The 13762-nt window shown below is 42.5% G+C and overlaps 1 protein-coding gene across 1 annotated transcript in view; it reads left to right on the forward strand.

Annotated features, from left to right (window-relative positions):
* Positions 1 to 13762, forward strand: part of gsk3ba (glycogen synthase kinase 3 beta, genome duplicate a) — a 181168-nt gene that overhangs the window by 64882 nt on the left and 102524 nt on the right. Inside the window, exon 3 of the mRNA XM_041211303.1 lies at positions 8645 to 8728. Coding sequence (XP_041067237.1) covers positions 8645 to 8728 — 84 coding nt within the window. The remainder of the gene's footprint in view (positions 1 to 8644; positions 8729 to 13762) is intronic.

Below are 13762 nucleotides of genomic sequence, written 5' to 3' on the forward strand. Positions count from 1 at the left end.
TCAGTTGGGGCTAGATAATGTAGGTTAGAATATAAAATGGTGCTTTGCTCAATAACCTTTTTTGGTGGATGTCTCAAACCGTTTGACTCCATTGCCAGAAATGTAACTAAAACATATCAGCACCTTTACTACTAGAGCAGGTTAGAGACTAGGCACATTGCAACAAGCAGCTCTCCTCTGGACCCCTCAAAGCCTATGTGCTGACTGCAATGTTCCAATTAGGAGCATGACAGATACCAGCCTAGATTCAGCCCCTGAAGCCTATTCTGCCGTTTAGTTAAATTACGGTTGACAGTATTCTAATGCTATTTATTTACTTTAGCTCCAGATCCCTTATATCCTTCCCCAAGAAATATCAATCAGTTTCTGTCCTTAAAAGTTTCCAATTTGTTTGGGGAGAGATTTTGAAATTTCTGCTGCCTATGCGTGGGAAAAAAGTGCTTGCTTCCTGACCTTGCTCTTAATTAGCTTGGCTCTAATTTTATGTTTAGCCCACTGATCTGGATTCCCCAACAGGGGAAATAGTTTCTCTGTCTATCCTATTCAGTCCTTTTATAATTTTAAACATATTGATAAATTGCCCTGAGGGAGTTCTCATGTGGACCACTTGGGCCAAATGGCTTTTTTCTATTCTGTACATAACTATGTAATACCCTCAATCTTCTATACTCAGAATAAATGCCAAATTTATGTAACCTGTTCTCCTAATTTGAAGCCCTCATATCATTCTGGTGAATATGCGTTGTATCTCCTCCAAAGTTAATGTATCCTTACTGGAATGTGGTGCCTAGAACTGAACACTGCACTTCAGATGGGGTAGGCATAACTTCCCCATAAGATAAAGGCTAATATTCTATTCACCTTTCTAATTGATCTTTGTATCCAGCTACTAGCTTTGAGTGATTGTGTATATGGACTGACTTATTCATTCATGGGATATAGATGTTGCATTTATTGGCCATCCCTAATTGCTTTTGAGAAGCTGGTGGTGAGCTACAATCATCAGCAAACATTCCCACTTCTGACCTTAGGACAGAGGAGAGGTCATTGAAGAAACAGCTGACGATGGTTGGGCCAAGGACACTGTCCAGTGAAACTCCTGCAGTGATGACCTTTGTGCTAGGAATTACTCCAACCCACCAGAGTTTCCCCAAATTACTATTGACTTAATACTCTTGCTCCTTGATACTATATTATCAAATTCTGTCCTGATAAGGGAATTCATTCTCATCTCTTGGAAATAATTTTTGTTTCCCTGAAACTTCTAGTTTCTGTCTATTTAGAAAATACACTGATTTTTGTATCTTCAATCTAAATGCTGTACCTTGTACTTTTCCCCACATTGAACATAATTTGCCCCACTTAATCTGTATCCCTTTGTAACTACCTCCTCCCATCTGCAGTGTCAACTGTAAACTTGGGCTCCCAACTTTTCAGTCCTTCATCCAAGCTATTAGTATACATGGTGAAAAGCTAAGGCCCCCGTACAGATCTCTGAGAATTTATCACATTGTGCCAATTGTCAGTACACATCTTTTATCCTTTCTTCCATCCAATTTCCAGACCATGTTACAAAGTTGTCTTCAATTCCATACACTTCTTTAGTTACAAGCCTAATCAAATGCCTTCTGGGTGTCCATATAGATAACATCCATAGTCACTTCTTTACCTATTATGTTAACGAATTCCCACAAGAAATTAAACTAGTTAGACATGGCTTGCTCTTCACACATCGTCTGACATCACCCTACATAATTCCAGATTGTAGTAAGTTTCGCACAACTGGTATTAGACTGACAGGTCTGCAGTTACCTGGTTTCTCTCATTTACTTATATGCAATTTCCCACTGCAATGATAATTTCAAAAGTAAGAATTTTGGAAGATTATGACATCTGTAATTTCCTTACCCTTTAAAACCTTTAAATGGAAACCTTCAGGCACTAGAGATTTTCTTCATTTTTAAGTTCCTTTAGTTTAAGTTCCATTATTTACTCCATTACCATTTTTTTAACATACTAAATCCAATAAGTTTTCCCCCTTGATTTATTTCTAGTGAAGCACCCTGAATGCTTTACTACGTTAAAGGTACTTTATATATTCAAATATTGCCACACATCATGTCATCTTTCAAAATACTTTTTAATTGTAACTCCACATGGGACACAGGAGTAAATGCTGATGCAAAATAACTAACTTTCTTTTCTACTATCCTTTGTCTGCTCAGATTGTAGCTTTCATTACCTTAAGCTGTGCATCGTATCTGTACTTGTTATTTTTTTAATCTGCCAAAGTATTTCGGCTTAAAATCAAGTTGAAGTCCTTCATCATGCAATGTTACCAAATTCAAACACTTTAATGATTTGCATTCATAGTATCTTGTCACATTTAACTCATGTCCTCTAAGTTATAGCAAGTGTCAAAATTTGATCCCTCCTCTCAACTAGATTTCCCACTAAACTAAATACTTAGAAAATTAAAACTTTGTTAAATAAAACCTTTCATTTTATAAATTTTGACATGCCTACATTGAGCAGTAACAGTATGTGGTATGTACTTGTAAAATGTATTGGAATTGTTGGCCACCGAGAGCCTTATCATTAAAAGAGGCATCTTGCAAACTTGTATTTTTAAGATGCCATATATACTGGTTGTTTCACTAAAGCATATATATTGCTTGCTGTATATCAGTTGAATACTCGCACAGGAGCAGTAGACTTTTGATACTGGATGTATAATTTTCAGTCCTATTCTGCCAAGTTTCCTGGAGACTGGTACTTAAGCCTGAGTTGAGGTCGGTGCTGATATTCCTCAACCTGTTGAAACTGCTGTGTGCAGTAGCATTCTCATCTATGGTGAATGGGCGCAGTGCATAGATTTTAATTGCAGTAGTTCTTTAAAACCATTCCAAAACTTAGTTGAAATCATTCTAATTGCTGGAAGAACCACATACAGATGTATATAAATGTCTCTTCCTGCCAGAACTTACTCCCTTAGACTGTTTGCACAGGAATAGTAAAATATTGCCCTAATTATTTTTAGGCACATGGGTTCTGCAATAAGTGGATTCTTTCAAAACAAAATTAAATGCTTTACACAGCAGTCTTTCCTTCTCATCATGTGATTGAGGGAGTAATGGTAGGCAGCCCTCTCCTAAGAAATTGATTAACCGGACAAATAAATTTAAGATCAAGCATCTAAAAATTATTTATTTAGACTGCCATTAAAAAAAAAAGCAAATGTGGAAAGCTTTTTATAACTGAAAATTCACTTTTGGTGTTTACCTGTTAACTACTCCAATTTTCACTATATTGATCAGCTGCATCAAAACCCTGTCTCAAGTCATGAACTTCAAAACATAGTCGCAATTAATTGTATAAATGAGTGGTTGAAATTCTGTAACTTTCCTTTGATAATTTCAAATGTTAATTTAGTGTTGGAAGTTCTATACTGTTTTAGATTCTAATTGACTCAGAATAATGGCTCAGCCTTAAGAGGTCTAAGGATTAGATCTTCTGCCCTAAAAGGGTGTTGAACTGGTAAGACTTCTGTCGCTGATCCAAAGTTGGAAGGGGGAAAGAAGGGAAAGCTGTAGGGTTTTCACTGGTGGCATTTCAGTTCTCTTAAAGGGTGGGGGCTCAAGGTCAGTAGTTTGGTTACAGACTTTGAGAACTCTGGCCTAATTCCTCCAATTGGGAGTTTAACAATGGCTGACTGAGACCAGCTAAGGTTTTTAGGTGATAAAAGGCACAGGTTAATCCGACTGATTGCAACTCCCCACCTAAGTGAACACCTACTTTGAAGATTCGGTGTCAGTTGAGCCATAGAATCTTACAACATAGAAAGAGGCTATTCAGCCCATCATTCCTGGAGTGATCCAAAACACACCTCTCTCCCTCACAATCTCCCCTTAGCCATGTATCTTCCTCTGCTCCAGATATTTATCAAATTTTCCCTTTGAAGGAGGTACCGGCCTCTCCTCCAGCCGGTTCCTCCAGCCGGTTCCTCCAGCCGGTTCCTCCAGCCGGTTCCTCCGGCCGGTTCCTCCGGCCGGTTCCTCCGGCCGGTTCCTCCGGCCGGTTCCTCCGGCCGGTTCCTCCGGCCGGTTCCTCCGGCCGGTTCCTCCGGCCGGTTCCTCCGGCCGGTTCCTCCGGCCGGTTCCTCCGGCCGGTTCCTCCGGCCGGTTCCTCCGGCCGGTTCCTCCGGCCGGTTCCTCCGGCCGGTTCCTCCGGCCGGTTCCTCCGGCCGGTTCCTCCGGCCGGTTCCTCCGGCCGGTTCCTCCGGCCGGTTCCTCCGGCCGGTTCCTCCGGCCGGTTCCTCCGGCCGGTTCCTCCGGCCGGTTCCTCCGGCCGGTTCCTCCGGCCGGTTCCTCCGGCCGGTTCCTCCGGCCGGTTCCTCCGGCCGGTTCCTCCGGCCGGTTCCTCCGGCCGGTTCCTCCGGCCGGTTCCTCCGGCCGGTTCCTCCGGCCGGTTCCTCCGGCCGGTTCCTCCGGCCGGTTCCTCCGGCCGGTTCCTCCATTGTCAATGCACTGTGGTTGCAGTCTACACTAGGATGCATGGCAACAACTCGCCAAGCTTACTTAGGCACCATTTCCTTCCCTGCAGCCTCTACCACCAATGTCTTTGCTTAATGAGGCACCCAAAACTTGCAAGGCACTTTCTTTTTTACTGTGCCTAACCAACACTTTATACATAATTATCATTATTTCTTTACTTTTATAAAACACACATGCAGTTGTCGTCTTTATCTACCTGCCCTCGACGTTAAATAAATTGTGTATTTGAACTCCTCAGCCTTTTTCACCCACACCCTTAGTGTCTTTCCATTGAGTGTATACTCCCACTGCTTGTTTTCCTCCAAAGTATACTTAGCAAAAGTAAATTGCATTTGTCACCCAGGCACGTTTTAGAGTTTTTTTTTGTCACCCTAGAGTAGATTTATTACAGTTTGCCAAAAGTTCCTCTTCTGTTTCATTAGTAAATTTTAAGAGTGCAGCCTATACCCAAGACTAAATTATCACCTCTATGTCGCAAACGAAAATAGACCCAATACCTGAGCCCTGGAGGTATGCCACTTTCAATCTTTCTCCAATTTGAGTAACGCTTGTTAATCCCAACTTTGTTTCTGTTTATCAACTAAGTTTCTGTTCACACTGCTGCATTTCCTTTTATACCATTCATACAAATTTTTCTGTGGGACTTTAGATACCTTATTGAACACCACCTGGAAACCCCTATGGGTTATATTGGCTGCATTCTCTTCTTGAGCACAGGTATTGCATTGTTTGTTCTAGTCCCATAACATGATTTGCATGTTTAAAGAGAAATGAAAAATCATGGTTAGAGCTTTTGCTATTCTCTGACTTCTTGCAATAGTCTAGAATGCATGGAGTTAGGTTGTCAGAACCTATTCCTTTTCTAACTTTTTTAGTAAACTACATTCACACTGTCATTTATAAAATTTGTTGCACAGTATTTATTTTAGGATCTGAACCATACCTTTGTCCTTTGTAACTAGATAACTCCTTTATCCCTCAGTGGTCCTGCCCTCTTGACTATTCTTTTACTTTTTAGATGCTTATAAAAATTCTTAATATTTCCATTATATAATACCTGCTGGCCTTTTTCACGTTCCCTACCACACTTGATTCATGGTTTCCTTTTCTGTGATTTTTATCTTTTGCCTCCATTACAATCTTTTATTTTTAAGCTCTTTATTTACCCCAAGAGCTCTGTTCTTTTGGTAAACCTCCCTTCTGCCTATATAATATATTTTGTGTTTTTGCCTGTATAGGAATATATTTTGTGCTGTGGTCATGATCCAATTTTGAAGGTTTCCCATCGCTGATCCATAAACCTATTTGCTATTTTCCCCCAGTTAATTTGGGACAGATCCCTTCTTATCTACTGAACTTTGCCTTTTTCTAATCCATCACACTTATCTTTGACTCATATCCTTTCCTGTGCTTTCACTGAATATTTAATGTGGACACTATTTCCCAATTGTTGACTTAGTCTCATCAAAGTTTGCCCTACTTCATTTCACAGAACCAAATCAAGTGTTTTCCTTGTTGGATTAGAGGAATGCTGATCTAGGAAGCAAAAACAGCCTAAATGTTTTCCACTTTGACTCTAAGCATGAACTTTATTCGGTTATCTTGAGATAGTTAAAGTTATCCTATATTACTCCCCTGCTGTTTTTGCACCGCTCTCTCAGCTGCCTTCACCTCTATCTTACCACCACTGTATGATGGCCAGTAATGCTTGCTAAGAATTGTAACACTTCATTTCCTGTCTCTAAATTGTATGGATATGAATTCTGTCTTTTAACTTCCTAAGGCAATGACGAAGACGTACATTAATGCTGCGCTGTTAACTTAGTAAAATATCCTAAGACGTTTCAGAGGAGTGTTATCAAAATTTGACACTGAGCTACACAAGGTGATATTAGGCCACAACCAAATGTTGGTCAAAAGTTGGATTCTGAGGAGAGTCAAAGGGTGGGATGGGGGGGCGTGTGGGGGATTACAGAACATGGGACCTAGGCAAACTGAAAACATGACAACCAATGGTGGAATGGTTTCAAATAGGGGATGTGCAAGAGGCCAGAGTTCGGGGAGTGCAGAGATTTTAGAGCCTTGGTAAGGCTGGAGAAGGTCACAAAGATGGGGAGGGGTGAGGCCATGGTGGGATTGGAAAACAAGAGTGCAAATTTTAAAATGAAGAACTTGCTGGGCTGGGAGTAGATTGTTGAGCAAAGGGCTGATGGGTGAACAGGACTGGGTTTGAGTTAGCACATGGGCAGCAAAGTTTTGGATGACACATTTATAGAAGGTGGAAATTGAGAGATTAGCCAACAGTCAAGTCTAGAAGTGGCCAAGGTGTGGATGAGAGTTTCAGTCATGGTCAGCTGAGGCAGATGTGGGTTTGCGTGATGATGCTCCCAGGTGTTAGTAGGGAGGCCTTGTCGATGGTGCAGGTATGTGGTCAGAAACTCATCTTGGGATCAAATATGCCACCAAGGTTGTGAACAAAAATGGTTCAGTATCAGATGGTTGTCAAGGAGAGGTAAAGAGTTCCTGGCAAGGGAACAGAGTTTGTGACAGGGACTGAAGATATTGGCTTCAGACCCAGTATTTAGTTGGAGGAAATTTCTGCTCATCCTGTATTGCATGCGGGGCAAGCAGTGTGACAATTTAGAGAGTGAAGAACATATTGTGTTCTAGCATGGTGATATAGAATCCTTGACTAATAAGTCAACTCGCATTTTTTTTTTTACCCCAACCTGTCTTTTCTGCAAATATTAAGTTCTTAGCCCTATTTAAACATGTAAGGCAAGGCACTATTGTTGTTACTATATTACATCCAGCTATAGTTAATAATCTCTCTCATCCTAACAATCTCTCTAATAATTCTCTTTAAAACATTCTGAATGTTTTGTTCATTTCTATATATACCATCAAATTCTGATTTCAATTTTCAGGATGTTGACCCTTACTGTTTTTCCTTGTGTTCTTATTTAATTTTTTGATAGCTATTACCCACTCTACGACAATGTTTTTTTCTTCCATTATCTCAAAGCTTCTTTCCTATTTGAAAGGAAACTTGAGGGAAGCATTATTTTGAAATTGTGAGGAGAATGGAGGTGGGGAGAAAATTAATCCCATTGTATGTCACTGATTGCCATTCACTATCTGTCTTTTGACCAAATTGTCAATTGATTTATTGTCTGAGTTTTGGTCTGATGAGAGCACATTAAGAGGAGAATGGTAGTCCATGATGCATTACAGTACTCTGAAGTACCATGCCAAGAAAGTTCAGTTTGATCCTTGGGCCACACTGTAGTTTACTTAGAAATTGAGCAGGCAAAGAAGCACTCTGGAGCTTGGCAGACATGAAGACTGCTTGTGGCACTGAATCCAAGTGCAATATATAATGTCTAAATGTTTTGCTTCCACCTGTCTCAGTCCATCCCTGCTGAAAACCTTGCCCATGATATAGTCAACTCTGGACTCTACCCCAATGGTCTCCTTCATAGCCTCCCAACTTCCAATTTTTCCAAAATGCAGCTGCCTGTATCTTGTCCTGCATAGAGCCCTGGTCACACTTCACTCCTATATTGACTAACCTACACTGGCTACCTGCTCCCAAAACATATTAAATTTAAATTTGTCATTTTCAAATCTGCCCATGGCCTTGCATCATCCTATCTCTGCAACCTCCTCTAGACTTAGTCCCTTCCCCCACAACTGTCTTGAAATCTTGGACTCCAGTCTATTGTGCAAGCACTGCATTTCTTTCTTGTTGTGCCAGAACCTATAGTCCTGTGGCCTTAATTTCTCAAAATCCCTTGCAAGTGGACTGCTTCTTCCTACTCCTTTTGAAAGCCACTAAATTTACCTTTTTGACCTAGGTTTTGGCCACCTATTTCTGCATGGTGTCTGCTTCCATGTAAAGGCAACCTGTCAGTGATAAGTAATTGTTTGGAGCAAGTTAAGTAGGAGAGGACACCTTCTGTGACTTCAATCTGGCCATATTTTAAGTAGAGTTGTTGTCAGGAGTCTTGCCCTGGTGTATAGCTGTCAATCATGATTAGATGCTGTTTGATATATAGATAAATAGTTTCTGATTTCTTTTCTTCCCACAGAATCGTGAGCTGCAGATAATGCGAAAACTGGATCATTGTAATATCGTTCGATTACGATACTTCTTTTACTCCAGTGGAGAAAAGGTACTTTTGTGTGTATATTTCTTTTATTCATTCATGGGATCTGGGTGACTGGCAATAGTCCAGTAACTTAACCACTAACATTTCAACCACTCTAATTAACAGTTCAATCAAGCTTTGCTATTCACTTTTACAGGTGCAAGCAAAGCTTAACTCTTACCCAAATCCTCAATATTCGAAGATTTGAAAACCTTTTTATTTGGGGGTTAACATAATATTGATCCATTTTTCTAATGTTACGTTAAGACAAATATACTTTGGTACACAGGAGGAACAGTATTTATTTTAACATGGCAATATTACAGTATACTTAATGAACTTAACAGAAATAGCTATCTTGGACCCATTGTCAGCTTGAATTAGTTACTGGCATTCTAGGCTGCCATTCCAATATAATGAAATACTGTTGCATTATTGGAGGCGCTGTTCTTCGGAGAACATGGGGAGTTGGGACCTTATCCACCTGTACCAGTGAATCTTAATAATTCTATCACACTATTCCTATAGAAATATATATGGAACTATGTAGAAAGTTCTTAAAGTGCACTGGCCCACATTTCTCTGAACAACATCTTGAAATGTATCAACCAAATAGATTAATTGATAATGTTTGTGCATTTTGCCATCTTCAGAATGAAGACTACATTTGCTTACATACAATAAATTTCAATATAAAAGCACATGAAATCTTTACACCTGATTGTCACAAATTTTTGATTTCCTTAGATAATGTTACAGGTGCTGTACAGTAGTCTCAGTTGCTCAGTAGTCTGAGTGCCTACTTTTTATGGAAGCTGCTTTGAATCAAATTATGTGGTGGCAGGACCCAGGAGTGGAACAGTGAAACTGCTTATGATTTGGAGCAGAATTTCTTGTCCTGGGCATGTGCATTCCTTTGACCTGTCCTAAGGCAGACTGTTAGAACACTAAAACAAAAACAGAAAATGCTGCAAAAACTCAGCAGATCTAACAGCATCTGTGGAGAGAAAAAACAGAGTTAATATTTCAAATCCTTACAATTCTTCAGAGCTAAAGAGAAGTAAAATGTAATGAAATTTATACTGTTTAAGGGCGGGGGGGGGGAGGTGGAATGGGTGAAGCTGGATAGAAGGCCAGTGATAGATGGAGGCAAAGGAGAGGTGTCATGGACAAAAGAACAATGGGGTGTTAATGATAGTGATACTAGCTAAAGAAGGTGTTACTGGTGGCATTAAGGTCGGAGAGCAGAATGTGATAATGGCAGGACAAGGGTAAGCACTCTGGAAAGAACAACATGAACAAGTGACAGATGACCCTAATGGGAGGGGGGAGGGGATGGTGGTGGGAAAAATATTGAAAATAGGATAAAACATGAATAAAAATGAATTTAAATAAAAATTAAGAAATGAGAATGAATATTGAAAAAAGGGGTTATAAAGGGGGTGAGGATGGAGGAGAGAGTTCATAATCTAAAGTTGTTGAACTCAATGTTAAATCCAGAAGGCTGTAAATTGCCTAATCGGAAGATGAGGTACTGTTCCTCCAGTTTGTGTTGGGCTTCACTGGAACATTGCAGCAGGCCAAGGACGGACATGTGGGCATGAGAGCAGGATGGGGTGTTGAAATGGCAAGTGACAGGAAGGCCTGGGTCATACTTGCGGACAGACCGAAGCTGTCACCCAGTCTGCGCTTGGTGCCTCCAATTTAAAGGAGACCACATTGGGAGCAGCGAATGCAGTAGACTAAATTGAAAGAGGTGCAAGTGAAGCGCTGCTTCACCTGAAAGGAATGTTTGGGCCCTTGGCTGGTGAGAAGGGAGGAGGTGAACGGACAGGTGTTACACCTTCTACAGTTGCATGGGAAGGTACCGCGGGAGGGAGGCAAGGTGTTGGGGTGATGGAGGAGTGGTCCAGGGTGTCCTGGAGGGAACGGTCCCTACGGAATGCCGACGGGGATGAAGGGAAGATGTGCTTGGTGGTGGCATCATGCTGGAGTTGGCGGAAATGGCGGAGGATGATCTTTTGAATGCGGAGGCTGGTGGGGTGAAAAGTGAGGACAGGGGGGACTTTGTCATGGTTCTGGGAGGGAGAGGAAGGTGTGAGGGCAGAGGCCCGAGAGACGGCTCAGACATGGTTGAAGGTCCTGTCAACCACAATGGATGGGAAACTTCGGTTAAGGAAGAGATGTCAGCAGCACTGTTTTGGAAAGTGGCATCACCGGAACAGGTGCAACGGAGGCGAAGGAACTAAGAGAATGGGGTGGAGTCCTTACAGGAAGCGGGGTGTGAGGAGCTGTAGTCGAGGTAGCTTTGGGAGTTGTTGGGCTTGTAGTGAATATTGGTGGACAGTCTATCACCAGAAATTGAGACAGAGGTCGAGGAAGGGAAGTTCAGAGATGAACCATTTGAAGGTGATGGAAGGGTGGAAATTGGAAGCAAAATATATAAATTTTTCCAGGCCCAGATGGGATTATGAAGTGGCACCGAAACAGTCATCAATGTACCGAAAAAAGAGTTGTGGGAGGGGGCATGAGTAAGACTGGAACAAGGACTGTTCACTATACCCCATGAAGAGACAGGCGTAACTGGGGCCCATGCGGGTTCCCATAGTTGCACCTTTTATTTGGAGAAAGTGAGAGGAGTTGAAGGAGAAATTGTTCAGTGAGAGAACAAGTTTAGCCAGGCGGATGAGAGTGGTGGTGGATGGGGATTGTTCGGGCCTCTTCAAGGAAGGAGCGAAGAGCTCTCAGACCATCCTGGTGAGTGTTGGAGGTGTAGAGGGATTGGACATCCATGGTGAAGAGGAGGTGGTTAGGGCTTCAGTTGCTTTGCCTCCGTTGCTTCTGTTCCAATGATGCCACTTTCCAAAATGGTGCTTTTGACATGTCCTCCTTAACCGAGCTTTCCCATCCACTGTGGTTGACGGGGCCCTCAACCGTGTCCGACCCATCTCCCATGCCTCTGCCCTCATACCTTCCTCTCCCTCCCAGAATCATGATAGGGTCCCCCTTGTCCTCACTTTTCACCCCACCAGCCTCCGCATTCAAAGGATCATCCTCTGCCATTTCTGCCAACTCCAGCATGCTGCCACCAAGGAACTGGAAATTGTTGATATGACGTTAGGGCATCAGAGGAATCACTGATGTCGTTGGGAAGAGACTGGATAAGGGGAGAGCGAATGGAGTTTTTAGGAAGAATTGAGTTCTGTGGGGCAGGAACAGGCAGGCACGATCAGTCTACCAGGACAGTTCTGTTTATGGATTTTGGGAAGGAGGTAGAAGCTGTCCAGGGCTGGGAGACTGAGGTTAGAAGCTGTGGAGGGAAGATCTCCAGCAGAGAAAAGGTTAGTAACAGTCCTGGAAACAATGGCTTGATGTTCAGTGGTGGGGTCATGGTCCAGGTAGAGGTAGGAGGACATGTCTGCGAGTTGGCGCTCAGCCTCTGTGAGGTAGAGGTCAGTGCGCCAGATGACAACAGCACCACCCTTGTGGGCAGGTTTGATGACAAAGGTAGGGTTGAACCTGACAGAACGGAGTGCGACAAGTTCAGAAAGAGACAAGTTAGAGTGGTTGAGAGCAGCAGAGAAATTGAGATGGCTGATGTCACGGTGACAGTTCTCAATGAAAAGATGCAGAGGGAGGGGTCCAGGTGGAGGGAGAATACCGGAGGCAGGTAAAAGGATCAGTAGATCTGGGGGGCGGGGGGGGGTACTCCTGGCCAAAGAAGTGAGCACGGAAATGGAGACGGCGGAAGAAGAGTTCAGCATCGTGCTGAGCCCAGAATTCATTGAAGTGAGGGCGTAAGGATTTGAAACTGAGCCCTTTGAGTACTGATCGTTTAGCATCAGAGTGGGGAAAGTCAGGGGGTATGGTGAATACAGGGCAAGGGCTGTGATTAGAAGATGGGGTGGGGTCATAGGGACAGGAAGGAGTGGATGGCCCTGGATGGGTGTTGGTATCAATGAGTTGTTGGAGCTTGCATTCCTTAGCACCTGAAAGGGAGAGAGAGTTTCTTGTTAAGGCGTCGGATGAGGCGAAGAATAAAATGAAACTGGGGGCAAGGACATCTTTGAGGTAGGGTGAGTCGGTGCTGCTGGAGGGAGAAGTCGATTGTGTTCATATGTGTGGATCTCAGGATGTGACGAGAAAAGCAGTCCAAGAAGCATTGTGTGGCCCGGAGATACCTGTAATCCTGGGTGGATTGGAAACATGAGGGATGGAACTTCAGTTGGAATCCATGTGGGGGGAGTTGGAGGCGGAGACAGTCACTGAGGAAGGAAATATGGCTGTGAAAGTGAGTTTTGGTAAACACCTTGTCCAACACCAGGAGAAATGGAAAGCAATGAAGATGAACAGGGCAGAAGAGACAAATGGAAATTCTGTCGGAGAGAAGAGCAGTACTTCTTCGAGTTAGGCATTCCTGGAAGAGAAGTGGCAGTGAATTAAGCACTAAGATAAAAGCAAATGCGAATGCTGGAGGAAAAACCACTAGCCACCACTAGCACCTCCTTTAGCCAGTATCACTATCATTAACAACCCTTTGTCCTTTTGACCATGATCTCTTTGGCAATCTCTCCTTTGCCTCCATCTATCACTGGTCTTCTATCCAGCTTCACCCGCTCCACCCCATCTTAAACAGTATAAATGTCATTACATTTTATTTCTCTTTATCTCTGAAGAAGTCATAAGGACTTGAAATGTTAACTTTTTTTGTCCACAGATGCTCTTAGACCTGCTGAGATTTTCCAGCATTTTGTGTTTCTGTTTCAGATTTCCAGCATCTGCAGTATTTTATTTTTATCTTAGTGCTATTATAACACTTAGGTGAGGCAGTCTGCTTGAACAGCCAGCTGCTTTACAGAATGTGAAATGCAATGAGATTGAATTACATTGTATCTATCCAACTTCTGTTTGGAGCATTGTCACAAAAGGAGAAGCATGCTAACATTAGCCTACTCAAGTGAATTATCTACTTCACTTAAAAACCCAATCTTTCTGTATCCAGTTCTACTGCTCAATGATGGTTCTGCAGCCTTCTGCAATTTGACTTCTTGGTAGCTG

This window comes from Carcharodon carcharias, chromosome 18 (genome assembly GCF_017639515.1).
Source record: "Carcharodon carcharias isolate sCarCar2 chromosome 18, sCarCar2.pri, whole genome shotgun sequence".
Classification (NCBI taxonomy): domain Eukaryota; kingdom Metazoa; phylum Chordata; class Chondrichthyes; order Lamniformes; family Lamnidae; genus Carcharodon; species Carcharodon carcharias.